Source organism: Loxodonta africana, chromosome 2, assembly GCF_030014295.1.
Source record: "Loxodonta africana isolate mLoxAfr1 chromosome 2, mLoxAfr1.hap2, whole genome shotgun sequence".
Taxonomy (NCBI): domain Eukaryota; kingdom Metazoa; phylum Chordata; class Mammalia; order Proboscidea; family Elephantidae; genus Loxodonta; species Loxodonta africana.
The window spans coordinates 100,629,133-100,650,221 of NC_087343.1; the positions used below are offsets into that span (position 1 = coordinate 100,629,133).

Consider the following 21,089-nt stretch of genomic DNA (forward strand, 5'->3'; position numbering starts at 1 on the left):
TTGAAATAAATATTAATTTGATCATGTAAAGAATAACTACATTTCTAAACTATATCCTTTGTATGTATAATCCTAGGAGAAATAAATTTTGCATTTATTCCTAAAAATTTGGCACAAATAAATATATCATCTTTTAACTTTTACTTAAACCTGGTTCAGTGAAGGCCATATCAAAACAGTTAAAAGGAAAACACAACCTGGTGAATTGTAGCTATGTGTCTGGGGACACAAAGCCTTCCATATTAGAGATTAACCTCTGAGGCAATGATGATTTACAACTCAGACAAATGAAATTAAAAAAAATCTATATTCCTTCCATACATTTTAAGTCTGTATTTGAAGTCTGGCCTTTAAAAAATGTGATTAGCGTCATATATTTCTTTGGTAATTTCCCAACACACACATACATACACACACACAATGAATTTCCAGACAGATTTTTAAAAAAGAAATCATCCCATCAATCATGTTGGAAAAATCACCGATTGCTATTCTGGTAAACAAGCACGTATTGTGTATTTTTAGATGCTTGCTGCCCTGGTGGTGCACCATGGAATCCGTCCTTACTGTGGAAAGATCCTTGACTGGTAGATCAAGTGTCTTATTGTATTTCCTTAATTCATTCTGTCTGGAAGAAGATGTCAGCTGTGTTGCAGTGAGGAGAGAATTTCAAAGGCCCCAGTCCCCACCAATAAAGGCCGAGGAATGGCTTTTGAATAGATTTGTCAAGGCAACCCTACTGTTCTGGGACCAGGGAGAGCAGGAATAACATAAAGGAAGAGTTGCTGTATGAGATTAGAAAGTGAAGTTCACAAAGCATGCCAGATTTTTGTAAGAAACAGTAGATCAATGAAACTATTGAACTGTGTGGAAAAAAAAAAACATGAAAACAAACACAACGTCTAGTAATGTTCTTAAATGCTTTCTCTCTTTTTACATTTAAAATGGATAAAATATTAGTATTTTCATGTATCCCAAAAGCTTGACGGTTTAAAGTGGATACATATTCTATGATGTGCATTCCTAATCTTAATTAGCAGCTGAATGCAAAATTATACAATGTAAGAGATCAGAAATTATAAAAGAAGTAGGATTTTAGAAGATATTTCATACATTTAAAATAAGTAAAATTAATATTACTATTGATAGAATACCACATCAGAGAGCTCTAGATAATGCAGATTAGCACACAATTAGCCAGCTTTTATATACAATGTGACACTTGCTTGTAAGAAATAAGTATTCTCCAAAGCAGTGTCAAGATATGTAAATGGATGATTTGTTTTATCGTTCATCACAGCCTCTAATAAATTCAAGAAATCATGACTTCTATAGGTACTAAAAATAGGCTCCCAATGATACAGGGAGATAGCTTCAGTGAAGAATGACTTTCTCTTTCTCTCTCTTTTTCTTAAACAATTCAGTCTTTTCAATGACAGCAATTAGCACTACAGACAGGCAGCGATTAGGTATATATTTTAATTATTATTCATCCTACTAGTACCTCCAAATCTGATGGAAGTCGGCTATTATCCAGGTGATATGTCAGTCTTAATACTGTGCACCTACACCTCACATATGTAAAACAATGTCTTACAGGAATTTTTAGTATTAATAAAAGTGATGGTTATTGGGTTGCTATGAGTTGGAATCGGCTCGATGGCACACAACAAAAATAATAACAGTATAATATGAAAGCAATTAATCATTTTCTAACTTGTTATCACTGACTTTAAAACCTGAACAAAATGAACTTTATCTAGGTCACCTTTAACATACACATTTAAAGCAAAATATAGGTTAAAATTTTATGATTTTGAAACTTTGGTTTTTATTTAGCTTCTGCTTTAATCTCCAATAAAAATAGGATAGAACATAAACACTCTGTAGGTAAACTCAGTATGTCCAGAAGTCTTCTGGAGAGACAAAGTGTCTGTGTAGGATTTTAAAGATTTGATACTGTAGGTCTGAAGAGCGGGTGTGTATGTGTGTGTGTATATGTGTGTGTGTATATATATATATGAATGTATATACATTTTTACCCCACTAGGAAAAATATATAGAAAAAAGAGCAAAACAAGATAAGAATATGTTTGCCATGTGATAGTGTACAATGAAATAAAACAATATGAGCATACTGGAAAATACATGTAAAGAAATAAGGATAAGAAAAACATTTACTATTATACATGAATTCAATCTGTCTGAAATTTCATTTCATAAAATGTAATCCCTATTCTGAGATGTGCTTCTATAGTTTGAAAACCAAATCTTTTTGACTGTTTTTCTAATGCTTATTCTATCCTTCTTCTCAATGTTCCAGTTTGGCCCCCCACCCCAGTTCTTTGTGGTCCAAGTTCAGGAGAACAGTAATGAAGTATCCTGGGTGGTGATGTCAACAGCCCCTTAAGAAAGCCCTATGTAGACTCCAAATATGCTGGAGTGTGTTCCCAGCCCCCTGGAGATCTTATTCTAAGGTGCCCTAAGCAGGTAACAAGGCACATGCTGGACAAGAGGTACCAACAGACCCATGCTGGAGCTTCAGATGCAGCCCCTCTCATCCCAACCAACAAGCATAGAGAAAGGAGCCCTTGGCCAGAGCCAGCAGACTGGAATGAATCATGTAACTCTTATCTCTCTGGCTCTGAGGGAAAAAGAGAAAAATAAAGATAATGAAGCAAGTGTTTCTTAGAGTTAAGGGTTTTCAATTTAAAGATCTTTTACTCTGAGATTATGACCTTACAGGTTTTTGTGGTTATAAATTGTCCTTTCCGTGAAATACAAAAGTTTGAGAACTACTGTTATTGACTAGAAGTATCTATAGGCCACAATGCTGAGTGACGCCCTTAAACATTTCAACCAGGGGTTGACAATATTTCAGAGTAGACATGAAATAAATTAAAACTAAAGAGGTTTAAATTTAGTACATTAGTTTAAAAAGAAAACTAGATGGTACGAATTCTTGTGCAAGGTATTTGGAGTTATCTGGAGATGCTTGCTGCCCCGGCTAAGTTTACATTTAAATTCATTAAAATTAAATTCATTAAAATCATCATTGCCTCAGAGGTTAATCTTTAATATGGAAGGCTTTGTGTCCTCAGAAAAGTACAACTACAATTCACCAGGTTGTGTTTCTAGGACCCACACTCAGAGCTGAATGGCAATAGGTAAGGGTGACAGGTAAGAGCTCATGACCATTGTGTAGAGCTATCTAGACTGATGGAGACTTCTATAGGCCAGAGGTATGTCCGGAAAGGACATTCGCTCACTCAGTCTTGACAGTATGATAGGAATGAGTAAGCAATTTGTACCACTGTCCGACTTCCAAATTTTAAAACACTGTTTGGTAAAAGAATGCAGCCAATTTTCAAGAGACAAATGCACAGAGACTTTTGATAACATTCCGGTTTAGTTACGGTGTTTCTTCATGGGAGGGATATTAGAAAAATATCTCAGCTTTTGAGCTGATTCCAAATGAAATTGTGGTAGGAGATGGCAGAGGAAGCAATATGCTGAGGGACACAAATGCTACCCTATCCCAACACCCCTGCTCAAGACATAAAGCCCTTTCTATTTTCTGTAATCCAAGCTTGTTTGCTCATTACTTCAAGGAGTCCTGTGAAGTGGACAGGGACTAAGAAGAAAGAAAGAAGTTTCATCGTGAGTGTTGGGAAACCCAGACTCTTTCTTGTCAAACCACACTGAATTGGCTTTAGAAATCATCTCTACTAGGGGCTCACACATATTTAGGTGGGTTACTACAAGGGTATCTAGCATAGATTTTTGTATTTCCCCTTTTGTTCTCATTTTTTGGGAAGAGCTCTGTGCAGGGATAATTCCAAGGCTCCATTACGAATGATCTAATAATTTTTGTCTCTGAGATAGTATAGTGTTTTCTATAACAATACATTTCATTTCTATTTATGTAGCACCATTTGCTTCTCAAGGGATTTTCTTTTTGGTCATCACCTTATTTCTCACAATAGTTCATGAAGTAGGTGGAACAGGAATTATTGTTTCTAACTCACAGGCCCAGAAACATGGAGTGGCTTGCCCAAGATTATAAGATGGAGTGGCTTGACCAAGAGTACCTTGTACTCCTTAATTATTGATTTACCTAGCAAGTCAATAAAAGGAGCCCTGGAAACATAATGGTTAAGGGCTCAGCTGTCAATCGAAAGGTCAGTGGTTCAAATCCACCAGCCACTCTGAGGGAGAAAAGGCCTGGCCATCTCGTCCCATAAAGGTTATAGCCTAGAAAACCCTATGGGGGTACTTCTACTCTGTCCTATAGGGTCGGTATAAGTTGGAATCAACTCAATAGCACACAACAACAACAGCAGCAGCAGCAGCAGCAGCAGCAGCAGCAGCAGCAGCAGCAGCAGCAGCAGCAGCAAGTGAATACGCCAGAATCATTATCAAAACTTAGTTCTCCTAATTCCTTGTTCTGAATTACTTCCAATACGTCATAGTGCTTCCCTTTTGTAAGATATTTGAATATGCAAACAGTTCATAAGCCAAAGGAGAATGCAATTTATATGCTTTATATTATTTGGGCATGAGAAGGTAACAACAAGAGCTGCGATTTACTGAATCTCTTTAAAGTGCCCAAAACTGTACTATTTCTTTACATATTCAAGAACCAGTATATTTATAAAGTTTTATAAAAGCCATGTTCACAAAAAAATTAATGGTAGTTTTGATTAAGATGAATTCAACTAGTGCCTATGTCAAGCAGATGAAAAAATACACGGATTAATATATTATCATTTTTTGAGGGGGACACCTAATCCAGTCTTAGTTATAAATACTTAAAAAATGTAAATCTAAATGAATTTTGTGTTATTTTTCACCTGAAATGAGACTTACACAAAGAACTCCCAATTAAAAAAAACAATGAGTAAGGACATTTCTAATTTGGGGCAAGTAGTGAATTTCATATAGGCTACGTGTGGGAAAGGGTAACTAACAGCTCATTTATGAACTTCACTACTTACATGATGCTGGGAGCTAGACACATATCTGTCTGAACAGATAAATACAATAAAAAAAGTACAGGCAAAAAATGAAACTTCCTCTTAAAAAAGTTCAGGTCCTTGGAAAAGGCACTTAGGGATGTAATGTAGATACGCTATGAAAGGAGAAATATGACAAATAATATGGCCAGAAAATGCCTGCGTGTTGGAGTACATGAAGGGAAAAACAAAAACCAAACACATCCTGATATGTTTATAGCATTATGAGGAATGGAGTATAAGTATTCTAGACTTTTACATAATGAAAGCGATTTTTCTAATGGAGAATAACAACAGCAGTAACAACGGATTGGTGAGATTATGGTAACACTCTAGAATTATATAGCCTTGTCCTTCCATCTATTCAATACTCTTTACAAACAACAAGTCTCTAGTCCTTACCAAGTGTCACCACGAGGGCTGGTGAAATCTACCCACCATACAATTCCATGGTGAGAGGTCTGCTGAATTAAACGTCTGAATCTTCTATTAAAAAAAAACTGGGAGAAAACTAGGTGGGTCAACCAGCTCATTCATATTAATGTCAGTATACGATTTAATTAAACAATGACTACAGGATGGGGAGGCTGATGGCAATTATTTATAATATCAGGAAGGTAAATATAAATAAAAAAGAAAATCTAAGCCAGACACTTATAACAGGAATGAAAGAAATAATGGGCTGAAAGTTTAAAAAAAAAAAAAAACAGGAGCCTCTCTGACAAGTCCTTGTTAGTTTTCAGGCTCACCACCCCTAAGCAAGTGTGAAAAGAAGCTTTCTTAGCCAGAGGCTGGACCATGGCCAGCCCTGGGATTTCTCCTAGCTCAGGGGTTAGGCTTAACATTATTTCAGCTTTTTTACTTCTCCCCCTACTGGCAGTACTGAGCTAATCTATTTAAGAGTGGCACACGCTGACCGCCTTTCAAGAAGAAAAGGACAGGACAGAGTGTACATTAAGCTTCTTTCCTGTAATTAAGTAGCACCAATGCTAAATAGCTGGTGGAAAAATTAAACATCAGGGACTAAAAATTTCCTAACACTGAGACCTTTTGTAGTCAAGGTTCTTACTGTATACTATATGCATACATAATATTTTATAACAAGAGAAAAAAAAAGGCTTTCAAAAAAAAGATTGTCCTTCAGAAGGATTTTCTACTATTATTTCAATCATGTCCAGTCTTTTCTATTCTCTCTAAATTGTTCTTCCTCTAGAAATGGAGAATGGGGGTGGGAGCAGCTATAAGTTGGTGGGGGCTCAAGACATAAAGGCTTACACCTATTCATTTCAGCATTAAAAAAATCCAGTCTCACCTCTCTCATCCATTCTCGAATTGTTTTGCCAGCTTCTTGATGCCACACATTGTGAACAGAATCTGTCAACGCCACAGCAGTTACCTTACTTTTTACATCTGCTTCTCGCTGAATCATCTGTTTTAAAAAAGAAAAGTAAAATATTGGCTATAATTTTTTTTGTTTTCTACTGGGTGTAGTGTGCTTAGTCATAGATAATAATATTATATCAAAAATGAAAAAGCAACATGCATCTCTGGTTCAAAGTTACTCTTTTCTATATTGGAAACATGCCCTATTCTTATCCAGAGATGTAAAAAGACCTAATATTTTCCTTTAAAAAGATAATACTACTTAAGTCTTAAAACTACATAGCTCTATTATTTTCCATGTGGTTTGACAATTCAAGGATTAAAGGGATCACAGGGGAATAAAGGAGGAATCCCTGAGGGTTTCTTTTACAAGTTTCTTCCACTGCTTCCTATTTTGGTGCTTCAGGGAAGTTAGTGCCCAGGGTTCACTGTTAGCTACTTAGGACTAACTTCTAATTTTCAGGAGATGACACATCAGTAAAGAAAGACATCTTGCTTTGACTTCTCCAATTAAACTAGTCTGCTCTTCAGCATGTTCTTGTAATTCCTTGGTGTTTTTAACGCCCACAAAGATCTTTCTCTTTAAAGTCTACCAATATCATTTTGCTTTCTAATATATTTTTTTATGTCAACAAACTATTATACTTTATTTCTACAGAATGTTATTTCTATAAAATTAAATGATTTCTTAAATTAAGAAAAATGGCTTACTAAAGAATTCATCAGTGGTCTGCAAGATAAAGGCACTGAAAAATAATAGCTCTACATCAGAAAAATAGAAGAGTTTTAATCTACTAACACCAGTGACCCAAAAGTAAGAAAGCTTAATAACAAATTATAGTAGAATACAATAAATAGTCATAAATTTTGTAGTAATACCCTATTTCTTTACATCAAATGTCTTTTCTTCTAAGCTGTTCTATCAAAGAAAAAGAGCAATTTCTCTAACATTTGTTAATCATTTCTATAAATTGTCTATCAAAAATATAATACTGAACTTAAAAAAGGGAGAAATCTGAATGGCCTATGAAAGCTGATACAGACAACACTGCAAGCCATGCTTCTGACACCAAATGATGTCTGCTGGCATTTAGAATTAAACATCTCTTAAATGTCTTTAAATCCTGCATATGCACATCCCTTATCATTAAGCCCTGGTGGTGCAGCAGTTGATAGCTCTGGCTGCTAACCTAAATGTTGGCAGTTTGAATCCACCAGTCACTCCTTGGAAACCCTATGAGGCAAGTACGACTCTGCCCTATAGGGCTGCTATGAGTCAGAATCGACTCAATGGCAACAGATTTTTGGTATCATTGAACACTACCCTAATGGGAATCTAATTCACTGTTAATGCTGCTTCAACAGCATCTCTGCACCTGAAATCTTTGTGCCCTATGTTTTCTACTTATATGATGTTGAAATCTTAAAATTAATGTTTATCAACATCATAATATTAGAGCAAAAATTCACCTGTAATATAAATATTTTAATAAAAGCAAAAATACCCTAATTCAATATTTCACATTATTAGATAGTATGCTACTTTCTTCATGATTTTTTTTTTATAAATAGATTCTCATTGGATCACATTGGTACTAGAATATAAAAATTGAAACCAACACTAAATAAAAGCCAAATCTCCTCAATAATGAGTTTGCCTGGCTCATGAGTTTATCTGTCCATACTCTCATCTTCTCAACAGTAACACTTTTAGAGATCTTGAGCAACTGTTGCTGGAGTTACAAAATAAGGACACACTTTTCTGTTTTTCCAAGAATGTTTCTGCATTTTAAAATATTTGACCTGGATTTGTTGTGGTTGTTGCTAACAGATGCAGCCTCATGCGTATCTGAAGAAGCTAAATCTTGAGACTTATTTGCAAAATGGGATAAGTTAAGTACTGAATAGGTGGAGGAGTTGGTACAAAAGTAGAAAATCTGGGGATTAATATTCTACAAATCTGTAAAAACATACACTTGTTAGATGGACTATTGGGGAAAAAAAAAATCCCTGGTCTGTCTGTCCATTTGGCTGACATTTCACATCCCAACACTAGATTTGATGATGTGCAACTTTCTTCACACACATGAAATCACATTATGGCCCAGTATGATACTCCCTTACACTGTTATAGTCCTTTACCGTTTAAAAAGCACTTTCACATATATTATTAGAGGCAGAGATGGGCTAAATTCCAGAGGATTTCAATGAACTTCTTGCAAATGAACACAGTAACAAAGAATTTCAAATATTTGACTGGTTAGGATTAGTAGAATTGTGAATTGGTAAAAATCTTAAAAGAGTAGTTTTCCAGACTACTTACTTGTTTCAACCTTGTTGCAACTGAATCTAGTACTACTGGAATTATTTGCAACTGTCTTTTTTCTCCAAAAGCTCTGCTTCTTGCATTTGTTAGCTTCCCTCCCTTACTGCCTCAACTGTGCATAAGCACTAATGAAAAAATGCTGGTGAGGTACACAATGGTGGGGACAGACTAAAGGCAGGAATCAAGAATGTTTAAGATATATAGCTTAGGTGGACTATAGCTAAAGCAAGGAATGGGTGGAGGCACAACTGGGCAGGAAAACAACTTCTGTAACAGTTTATAATAGAAGACCATAATAGTTTACAAAACTGAGAAATCTGAAACGGAGGAATCCAGATCACCAAAGTCCTATTACATGTCAATCTAAGTTGGAAATATCATACCAAAAAACCACTGCCCTCGAGTCAATTCTAACTCACAGTGATCCTATAAGACAGGGTAGAACTGCCCCACAGGGTTTCCTAGGCTGTAATCTTTAGGGAAGTAGACTGCCACATTTTTCCCCCACACAGCAGCTGGGGGTTTGAACCACTGACCTTTCTGTTAGCAGTTGAGTTCTTAACAACTGCACTACCAGAGCTCCTTAAGTTGGAATTGTTGTTGCTGTTAGGTATTGCTGAGTTGATTCCGGCTCACAGCGACCCTATGTACAACAGAACGAAACACTGTCCGGTCCAGCAACATCCTCACAATTATTGCTATGTTTGAACCCACTGTTGAAGCCTCTGTGCCAATCCATCTCCTTAAGGGTCTTTTTCGCTGACGTTCTACTTTACCAAGCATGACGTCCTTCTCTAGTGACTGGTCCCTCCTGATATCATGTCCAAAGTATGTGCGATGAAGTTTTGCCATTCTTGCTTCTAAGGAGCATTCTGGCTGTACTTCTTCCAAGACAGATTTGTTTATTCTTCTGGCAGTCCATAAAAAACAAAACCAAAATCAAACCCACTGCCGTCAAGTTGATTCTTACAGTTAGCAACCCTACAGGACAGAGTAGAACTGCCCCGTAGATTTTCCACGGAGGCCTGATGGATCGAACTGCTGACCTTTTGGTTAGCAGCTGTAGCACTTAATCGCTAGGACACCAGGGTTTCCAGGTAGTCCATAGTAAATTCAATATTCTTTGTCAGCACCATAATGCAAATGCACCAATTCTTCTTTGGTCTTCCTTATTCATCGTCCAGCTTTCACATGCATATGAGGCGACTGAAAATACCATCGCTTGGGTCAGGTGCACCTTAGGCCTCAAGGTGACATCTTTGATTTTAACATGTCTTTGCAGCAGATTCGCCCAATGCTATACATCATTTGATTTCTTAACTGCTGCTTCCATGGGTGTTGATTGCGGGTCTAAGTAAAATGAAATCCTTGACAACCTCAATCTTTTCTCCATTTATCGTGACGTTGCTTATTGGTCCATTTGTGAGGATTTTTGTTTTCTTTGTGTTGAGGTGTAATCCATACTGAAGGCTGTAGTCTTTGATCTTCATCAGTAAGTGTTTCAAATTGTCTTCACTTTTTAGCAAGCAAGGTTGTGTCATCTGCCTATCGCAGGCTGTGAACGAGTCTTCCTCTAATCCTGATGCCGCATTCTTCTTCATGTAGTCCAACTTCTCGGATTATTTGTTCAGCATACAGATTGAATAAGTATGGTGAAAAGACACAACCCTGATGCATACCTTTCCTGATTTGGAAATAGTTGTATTTAATTAGGATATATGGATGTGAACACTTTGAAATTCCCTGCAAAATTCTGCACGTGCAAGCATATAAATATTTTCCTGGGGAGATGGTCCTTAGCTTTCATTAGATTGTCCAAAGGGTCTTAATCTCTGAAACTGATAAGACCCTGTGATCTAAATGTCTCCAAGATTGAGGTGAAATTCACATAATATAAAATTAACAGTCTTAAAGCAAACAATTCAGTCATTTAATACATTCACAATGTTGTGCAACCAACACTACCTAGTTCCAAAACATTTTCATCACTCCAAAAGGAAACTCCACCCCTATAAGCAGACACTCTTCTTTTTCTCCCTCCCCCTGGTAACCACCAATCTGTGCTTTTTCACTGGATTTACTTATCATGATATTTCATATAAAGTGAATCATGTAATATGTCTTTTGTGTCTGGCTTCTTTCACTTAGAACAATGTTTTTGAGGTTCATCCATGTTGTAGCATGTATCAGTATTTCATTCCTTTTTATGGCTGAGTAATAGCCCATTGTATAGATATACCTTAACTTGCTTGTCCATCAATCCCTTGACAGACACTTGGAACGCTTCTACCATTAGGCTTCTGTGAATATTGCTGTTAGAAAAATGCATGTGCTTGTACTTGTTTGAGTACTTGTTTTCAATTCTTTTGGGTATATACTTACGAGTAGAATTGCTGGGTCAAAAGGTAATTCTATATTTAACTTTATAAGGAACTGCCCAACTATTTTTCTACATGTATTTTTGAATGAACTGTGAAGTACCTGATGAGTGAACCCTTTGAAAAATTACACTTAAGCTCAATTTAACATCTATACTAATCTTTCAAAAACAAAGAATGGCATTACATTTTTTAAATAATATATACAGCATGGTATCAAGAGTCAAATAAAACTGATAAAATTTGATACCCCAGCATCAATATCCTGAAGTCCCATGGCTTAAGAGTCCACATATGGTAAAGAAAACAAAAATCCTCACAACTGAACCAATAAGCAACATCATAATATACGGAGAAAATATCTGGAGTTGTTAAGGATTTCATTTTACTTGGATCCACAATCAAAATCCATGGAAGCAGCAGTCAAGAAATCAAAAGACACATTACATTAGGCAAATCTGCTGCAAAAGATCTATTTAAAGTGTTCAAAAGCAAAGATGTCACCACGAAGACTAAGGTGTGCCTGACTCATGCCATAGTATTTTTAATCACCTCAAATGCATGCAAAAGTTGGACAATGAATAAGGAAGACCAAAGAAGAATTGACACCTTTGAGTTACTGTATTGGCAAAGAATATTGAATACATTGTGAACTGCCAGAAGAACAAACAAATGTCTTGGAAGAAGTACAGCCAGAATGCTCATTAGAAGCAAGGACGGTGGAACTCTGCCTCACACACTTTGGACCATGTGATCTGGAGTGACAAGTCCCTAAGAAGGGCATCATACTTGGTAAAATGGAGGGTCAGCAAAAAAGAAGAAAACCTTTAACAAGATGGACTGATATAGTGGCTGCAACAATGGGCTCAGGCATAACAACGATTGTGAGGATGGCGCAGGACTGGGCAGCATTTTGTTTTGTTGTATGCAGGGTTGCTATGAGTGGGAACCAACTTGATGGTACCTAACAACAACAATATGGTAAAGTTAAATTAAAATATTGTTTATGTATGTATGTGTATAACACGTATTTATACCTGAACAGTACTTGAAAATTTTCAAAATGAACACATATTCATTCTCATTTTATTCTCAAATAATATTGAAATGCATGCAAACTTGGTATTATTTTCTCCATCTGCAGACAAAGAAACTCTGAGTGAGACTTGTTAAGACCGAAACGTCTTAAGGCATTGGCAACATCCGTACAGGTACAAAGTGAAACAACTGTTACTTGACCATAGCTATAAGTCCTATATTCTTTCCTCTGTGTCATGTGGTACATTTCACAATAATATATCACAATTTTCTGCCACAAAAAAACTCGTGATAAATTCCGTTCTCATATGTACACTAGTTAACTGACTTGGATATTGAAAAAAAAAAAAGTAAAAAATACCTAAACCCAGACCAGTAAGGAATGGGCCACTGCTGAAATTCTTAAAATCATGCCAAGATAAAAATCAGACATCGGCTAAAACAATCAACGGCATTTTAACATTATTATTACCCACCGCCGTCAAGTTGATTCTGACTCATAGTGACCTCACAGGACAGAGTAGAACTGCCCCATAGGGTTTCCGTGGCTGTAGTCTTTACAGAAGCAGACTGCCATGTCTTTCTCCAGTGGAGCGGCTGGTGGATTCCAACCGCTGACCTTCCAGTTAGCAGCCGAGTATTTAACCACTACACCACCAGGGCTCATGCTAAAATTATTATTATAGTTCTAAAATAAATGATGTCTAGGGTAAGAGGGAACATTAGGTTTTTCTATAAATCATACTGATGATTTAAGAATTAATACAAAATAATTGATCCTGTCACCTGATATTTTTGTTTCCTCTTCTTTATATTCATTTATCTATTCGTAGTATTCTCACTTTAGCTTATAGTTAATCCATTCTTTTCTTCACTGCATTGTATATTCCTAGTCTGAAAAGAGCTTAACTAACCCAATAAATAACAAGTACTTTGAAGAGATTAAAAATACATACTGTATATATAGAGGCCCATCTTATTAAAATTTTTGATGGTGTTGAAATTGAGGGAGAAAAAAAAAAACCTTGTATTATTTTTTTTTGTTCCATAGTATGAGTAAAAAAAAAAAAAACCCATTACTTTTGAGTTGATTCCAACTCATAGTGACCTTAGCAAGATTTAAAAATTTTAATAACTGTGACAAGACAGGTGAGCTTACCAGAGTATTTGCTAGAGTGTCTGGCAGGACGAAGGCCAGAAGGGAGGTGTGAGGGGCCACAGTCAGCAGTGGCTACTTTTTATGCCCCTCCACAGGCACTGCCACCCTTCCACAGGGCTGCAAGCCTTCTCTCTCAGAAAATCTTGCAGACCTTTTCTACCCACTTATTTCGCCATGCTTACTCCAAGGCTTTCAAACAATGTACTTGTCACTAGTCACTATCTTTACAACTACCTGGTCAAATCCAAATACTGCAGGTTGCCCTAAAAGTTCCTTGATTTTTTTTTTTTTTTTTACTTATAGGCAGTTGTAATTTTCCCCTGGATTCCATTTTGTCTCCTGTGAGCTATTTTCAGTGAAGGAAAACACAAAGATTCTTCTACTTCCATTAAATTACGTAAAAAAAAAAAAAAGTTTTTGTCTATTTGTCTTAGCTTAGAAGACAAACATTTGACAGCAGGGAAATATTAACGCTATGGGGATGCTCTGCTATGAAGCCTTTGAAAGTGGTTTCATACCTCTAGTCTAAGTTTTGGGAATTACGAATCCGGTCCAATTCAATAGTTCCAACATAAAGGAGAAGTAGACCTTGAATTGGGCTGGCTTCCCCCTAACCTAAAAGAAGAAATGGATAATTTCATTTCCTCATAATTGTGGACCAGCAATCATGGCATTCAGAATAAATACTACTTCTAATATTTTAGAGTCCAGTGGGGCCTCCTGAAGAGGCCTGTGGGATTAGGGGTACGGGTGTATGTATGTGTATGCATGCCCATATTTACATGTGTATGTATTAATACACTTAAGGGTGCTTCTGAGGAAAATGTTTTAAAGTCTTCCATCAGCAAAAGCTATTACCTTCTTTTCAAATTCTGACATGTGTTACACATATGCACTGTGAAGGCTACAGAATGTGAATCACTTGTATAGGAAAGAATATTCTGAAAGAAAATCAAATTACGTTTCCTTCAGATCAGGATCTAACACTACTGTACATTTATAAATTCAAGGATCGTTACTACTGTATGAGCATGAATGAATCATCACTCTGGTTAATAGCACAGTTGAGGTTTGAGATGCCTTAAAAAAAATCTCTATATATAAATAGATTAGCTCCCTCTAGAGCTCCTTGAGTTAAGGTTTCAGATTAAGTTGTTTCAAAGGTTTGTAAAGTATGAAAAGCTGTAACGTTTCACACTTTCATTATGCAGATTATAATTACACTTAATGCCTCTACTTGAATGTAGTCTTTATGCGGTTTGATAAACTGTAGTATTTTACCACAAATCTTTCCTATTTTACATTTCTGACTGTACACTCTCTAGTGTCTAGCATGTTGCCCTGTGCTCTCAGGCCCACCGGGTTAAAAGTGTGCCCTGTGCCAAGATGACTAATCAGGCAAGATTGGGTTTGGCACAGTCTCTTCTGTTAATGTCAGAGACTATTTTTTAAAATTATTCTTCCTGAAGATTCTTTTGTACAAGTCTATCCCAGTAGCGTGCTTTTCACAGAATGAATTATTTTTGCTGTAACATTAAAACCTTGGTCCTGTCACCCAAGGATCCTGAAGAACGTGTAGTGATTCTAATGAAATACACACACTTTGGCAGATGAAATGTGAAGACTAAACCGCCCAACATGAAGTTCAGACAAATATGACATTCAGCTCTCACATACTACTCACAGCCCACACTTCTAATATGCATTCGCTTTTTGTTGTAAAGTAGATTTCAAGTAAGCAACCTTCATAAGTAGTAGAGTGTTAAGTTCAAGGACGTTGGATGCAGGTTTCCTGGGTCCAAATCCCTGCTCTGCCACTTCAGGTAATGATACACTGAGTAAACCATTTCAACGTATTCTGTGCCTTAATTTCATTATGGGTAAAAGGGAGATGATAAATACACCTCAGTCACAGAGTTACTGTTAGTATTAAATGAATAAATATACAACAAGTAGCAGAAGTCCTGACACACAGTACAAAAAAAACCAAACCCACAGCCATCAAGTCGATTCCAACACATAGCAATCCTACAGGTCAGAGAAGAACCGCCTCGTAGCATTTCCAAGGCTGTAAATCTTTACAGAAGCAGACTGCCACATCTTTCTCCCGTGGAGCAGCTGATGCATTCTCCCTTCTCAATTCAGAAGAAGTAAACAGAAGCTTAATTTATAAATGCTTTTAATGACAAACATTATGTTTAAAGAGTCATAGGTCCACAAAGGAAAAAAAATTAATGAAGGGCTACTTTTTCTTTCTATAACTGCCTGGCTGAGCTGTACGCAAGAGCTGACTGTTTAAAAGTCTGTAACCAGAATGCTACAGCAGTCACAGCACCATGCACCTGAACATTAAAACAGAATTGTTGAGGCCATACCGTGGTAGCTGTACTTTCCTCCCACCAATGAGCCCTTTCAGAATTATTTGGACTGGCAACAAAGCATGGAGTCATGACTTAGCAATGCCAAGGTGGGGGAGAAGCCCCTTCATCACTTTTTTTCTATACAAAGTGAGTGTACTTCACTATATTAAAAAAAAAAAAAAAAAATCACAGTGATACAAAGTATGTCCAGAGGAAGGCAGTATACTGTCATAGTTAAAAGCATATATACAGGCTTTGGAAACAGATGCACTTAGATTTTTATTTTGGTTAATCATTATAAGAATAAAAAATGGGAATAATAGTACTAGTTACCTCACAGGGTTGCTGAAGGATAAATGAGATAAGGCATGTAAATGGCTTGGCATAGTGCCTGGTATGTAGTAAGCAATCAATAATGTCAGCTATTATTACTTTGATTACTTTGATATTCATCTCTAATTTCTAAAATATATCCTTCCTGTTAGGTATCTCTGGACTCTCTCATGACAGGGACATTCACATTGATAGGGTAGCAATTTTGAAGTGTCATACAGCTACCAACCCCATCTCCACCACCTCTTCCATAAAGTGCTTTGGGCTTACTTGAATGTTTACAAAAGAAATTATTAGGTATAAATAGGATGACCGTATGTTCTACTTGTCCCAGGACAGTCTTGGTTATGCCTATTGACCTGGCATAATTATTAATAATAACAAAAAGTTGATTCTGACACATGGTGACCTCACGTGTGCAGAATGGAAGTGCTCCACAAGGTTTTCATGGCTGTGACCTCTCGGAAGCAGATCGCCAGGTCTTTCTTCTAAGGTATCTGTGAGTGGGTGAGAACTGCCAAGTTTTTGGTTAGTACCTGAGCGCTTAACCATTGTGCCACCCACCAGCTCCCTTTAAATTGTTAAACATGTCCTTGTTTGGATGACAAATTATATGGTCACTTTATGTATAAGTATAGCACAGAAGTTAAATGTTATTCTAGCAAATGGGTAAAGCTTTTAAAGTTTCATTTTATTGGATGCTTAGCAAATACAAGGATATACCCAAAACCTATATAGTTATCGCAATAAAGATAACCAACTAGGAGAACATACAAGAAGTTTTTCAAAAGGTTCCGAAGTTCAAAACTTACAAGCAAACCTTAGTGCTGTGTTGAGCCCCTCACAGATGGACATGTAGTCTCACACCCTGGTTAGGTAAACATGGCCAGCTGGATCTCCACTGTAGCAACGGGATAAGACAACATTCTCTTTTCCTGTGCTTTGAAGCCTGAGCCTCAATTCTTGCAACCTTTGTCTAATTTCAGGAAGGAAAAGGCTCTCCGCAGGCAAGAACACCAAGGGATAGGGTATGTAAACTGAAACTTCTTGGGTCACACGCATTTATGAAGATAAGTCTCCAGCCACCAGTTAGGGGATGGCAAGTCATGATTTATTATTGCAGGCAGCCAGAAGAGAGCAGTAATAACTTCCTTTTCCTTTCCTGCCTAGACCATGCTGCCACGTGCAGGCTCTCTCTACAACAAAAAAGCACACGTGAAGTAGGTTTAAAAGAAAAAGGAAAGGGAAAAAAAAAAAAAAAGAACCAACATTAAGTGATTGACAAACTGGGAGCTGGGAAAGAAGACCAGTGCTTTACAAAATACAAGATGTGGGGGGTGCGGAAAGAGGCAACAGTTTCAGAAACTATTACTCCACTAATCAAGAAAACAGCTTATCTCTATTATGGAAGACACCAGTTAATTTTAAGAAAAAAATAAAAGGGGTCACATATCAAGAAAATAGTGTAAGTGATTATCGAGATGATAAAAAGAGTTTATTATGGAATACTATAAGACTGACCATAAGTAAACAAGATATTTTAAAGCACGGATTTGAAAATTACAATATATCTGAAGAAGGAGTCTCTGGGCGGCACAAGGGGTTAAGTGCTGAACTACAACTGAAAGGTTGGTGGTTCAAAGCTACCCAGAAGTGCCATGGAAGTAAGGCCTGGAGATCTGCATCTAAAAGGTCACATCCTTAAAAACCTTATGGAGTAGCCCTACTCTGGACAGAAGGGGTTGCTGTGAGTCAGAACTGACCTGCTGGCAATTAGCAACAACATATATGAAGTGAATACATTATGAAAGTGTAAATGAGGACTAAATATTGCTAATTCAAAGAAAAAAAAAAAAAACTAAAGTAGGCTTAGTAAAAAAAAAAAATTTTTTTTTTTCACAAGGAGATGTTTAAATGGTGAAATAAACATCTTTCAAGGAAAAATGAAAAAACTTATTAAAACTTTATAAATATACAATATACCAAAAAATACTGTTTCTGACACAAATACGCCAGCAAGTATGTTCACAAAACATAGTTAACTTATACAATGCTGATGGGATTGTAAAATGGTACAACCACTATAGAAAATGGTATGCCACTTCCTCAAAAAGGTAGAAATAGGAATACCATATAATCCAACAATCCCACTCTTAGGTATATATCCTAGAGAAGAGCAGTGATATGAATAGACATACGCACACCCATGTTCACTGAAGCTTTATTCACAATAGCAAAAAGATGGAAACAACCTAAGTGCCCATCAATGAACAAATGGGTAAACAAACTGTGATACATACATACAGTGGGATACTATGCAACAATAAAGAATAACGATGAGTTTGCAAAACAACTTATAACCTGGATGAATCTGGAGGACATCATGCTGAGTGAAAAGTCAAACACAAAAGGACAAATGTTGCATGATACCACTTTTATAAAGAATCAAGAATAAGTATACACACAGAAAGCAACGTTCTTTAATGGTTACCAGGGATGAAGGGGAGGAAGGAAGAATCACTTACTAGATAATAAAAGATAATAGACACGTGTTAATTCTGGTGACCGGAAAGGCAATACACAACATGGGGGAAGTCAGTACAACTTGACCAAGGTAAATGAAGACACTGAGAGGCACACCAAGAATAAAGGACAAGCCCTGGTGGTACAATGGTTAAGAGCTAGGCTGCTAACCAAAAGGTCGGCAGTTTGAATCCACCAGCTGCTCCTTGGAAACCATATGTCCTATAGGGTTGCTATGAGTCAGAATTGACTCGATGGCAATGGGCTTTATGGTAACTGCTATAACATTCAGTTTTGCAACAACAGTAATAACAAGAAAAAATATGTGTGCTCAAAAAGAGACCAGACTTACTGGCCTGACAAAGACTGGAGAAACCCTGAGAGTACGGCCCCCAGACACCCTTTTAACTCAGTACTGAAGTCACTCCCAAGGTTCACCCTTCAGGCAAAGATTAGACAGGTCCATAAAACAAAATGAGACTAAGTGGGCACACCAGCCCAGGGGCAAGGACAAGAAGGCAGCGGCAAGGACAAGAAGGCAGGAGGGAAAAGAAAAGCTGGAAACGGGGAGCCCAAGGTCGAGAAGGGGGGAGTGCTGACACATCATGGGGCTGGCAAATGATGTCACGAAATAATATGTGTATTAGTTGTTTAACGAGAAGCTAATTTGCTCCATAAATCTTCATCTAAGGCACAATAAAAAAATATTTGAGTGCTTACGTAGGTAGATATGTATGCTGCATGGGTGTGGGAAGGCATATGGGAGTACATGAGCATGCATATATAATTTGTGGGTATATGTATATACATGTTTGTATGTGCTACATATATATCCATATAGACAATAAAGCATGTAGAAGGCACAGTTATGGATACTTATAGACACACTCGAACACCTCGTGGGATTGATTTACTGGGTTTGAAGGCTCAGGACCATAGTCTCATGGAAGAGTGGGTCAAATGGCATAACTTAGTTCATAAAGATAATGTTCTACAACTTAGTTTGGTGAGTAGCATCTGGGACTGTAAAAGCTTGGGAGTGGCCATCTAAGATTCAACTATCAGTCTCTTCCCAGCTGGAGCAAAGGAGAACAAAGGAAATCAAAGACTCAAGGAAGAAATTATTCTACAGGACTAACGGCCCATGGAAACCACAGCCTTGTCTAGCCTGACACCAGAAGAACTAGGTGGTGCCCAGCTGCCACTACTCACTGTTTTGACCAGGAACACAACAGAAATTAAAATGAGAGAAAAATGTAGAACAAAATTCAAACTGATAAAAAAAAAGACCAGACTTACTGGACTGATAGTGATTAGGGGAACCCCTGAGACTATTGCCCTAAGATAGCCTTTAAGCGTGGAACTGAAGCTACTCCCAGAGGTCACCTTTCAGCCAAATAACAGATTAGCCTATAAAATAAATAATAACACCCATGAGGAATGTGCTCCTTTAAACAATCAACTATATGAGACCAAACAGTCAACATTTACACAAAAGTAAAGATGAAAAGGTGAGGAGGGGCAGGGAAACTGGATGGATGAGAATGGCGTAGACAGGGTGGAAATGGTGAGAGTGCTGACACATTACAGGGATTGTAACCAAGGTCACAGAACAGTCTGTGTATGAATTGTTGAAAGGGAATCTAATTTGCTGTGTAAGCTTTCACCTAAAGAAAACTAAACCCACTGCCATCAAGTTGATTCCAACTCACAGTGACCCCATAAGACAGAGCAGAACTGCCCCATAGGGTTTCCAAGGCTGTAAATACTTTTTAAATTTTTTAATTTTTATTGTGAAAGTTTACAAATCAAGTCAGTCTCATACAAACACTTATCTACACCTTGCTATATACTCCTGGAAACCCTGGTGGCGTAGTGGTTAAGTGCTATGGCTGCTAACCAAAGGGTCGGCAGTTCGAATCTGCCAGGTGCTCCTTGGAAACTCTATGGGGCAGTTCTACTCTGTCCTATAGGGTCGCTATGAGTCGGAATCGACTCGACGGCACTGGGTTTTGGGGATATACTCCTAGTTGCTCTCCCCCTAATGAGACAGCATACTCCTCTCCACCCTGCATTCCCATGTCCATTCAGCCAGCTTCTGTCCCCCTCGGCCTTCTCATCTCCCCTCCAGACAGGAGCTGTCCACGTAGTCTCATGTGTTTACTTGACCCCAGAAGCTCACTCCTCACCAGTATCATTTTCTATCTTGTAATCCAGTCCAATCCCTGTCTGAAGAGTTGGCTTTGGGAATGGATCCAGTTTTGGGCTAAAAGAAGGTCTGGGGACCATGACATCCAGGGTCCTTCCAGTCTCAGTCAGACCATTAAGTCTGGTCTTTTCATGGGAATTTGAGGTCTACATCCCACTGCTCTTCTGCTCCCTCAGGGATTCTTTGTTATGTTCCCTGACAGGGCAGTCATTGGTTGTAGCCGGGCACCATCTAGTTCTTCTGGTCTCAGGCTGATGTAGTCTTTGATTTATGTGGCCCTTTCTGTCTCTTGGGCTCATAATTACCTGTGTCTTTGGTGTTCTTCATTCACCTTTGATCCAGGTGGGTTGAGACGAATTGATGCA

The 21,089-nt window shown here is 37.5% G+C and overlaps 1 protein-coding gene across 16 annotated transcripts in view; it reads right to left on the reverse strand.

Annotated features, from left to right (window-relative positions):
• ARB2A (ARB2 cotranscriptional regulator A) overlaps positions 1-21,089 on the reverse strand; it is a 496,175-nt gene that overhangs the window by 152,783 nt on the left and 322,303 nt on the right. For all 16 annotated transcript variants that reach the window (XR_002785671.2, XM_023547664.2, XM_023547667.2 and 13 more), the window contains one exon: positions 6,328-6,444. Coding sequence is in view for 15 of the 16 variants with exons in the window: in XM_023547664.2 (XP_023403432.1) it covers positions 6,328-6,444 (117 nt within the window). In the remaining variant the exon portion in view is untranslated. The remainder of the gene's footprint in view (positions 1-6,327; positions 6,445-21,089) is intronic.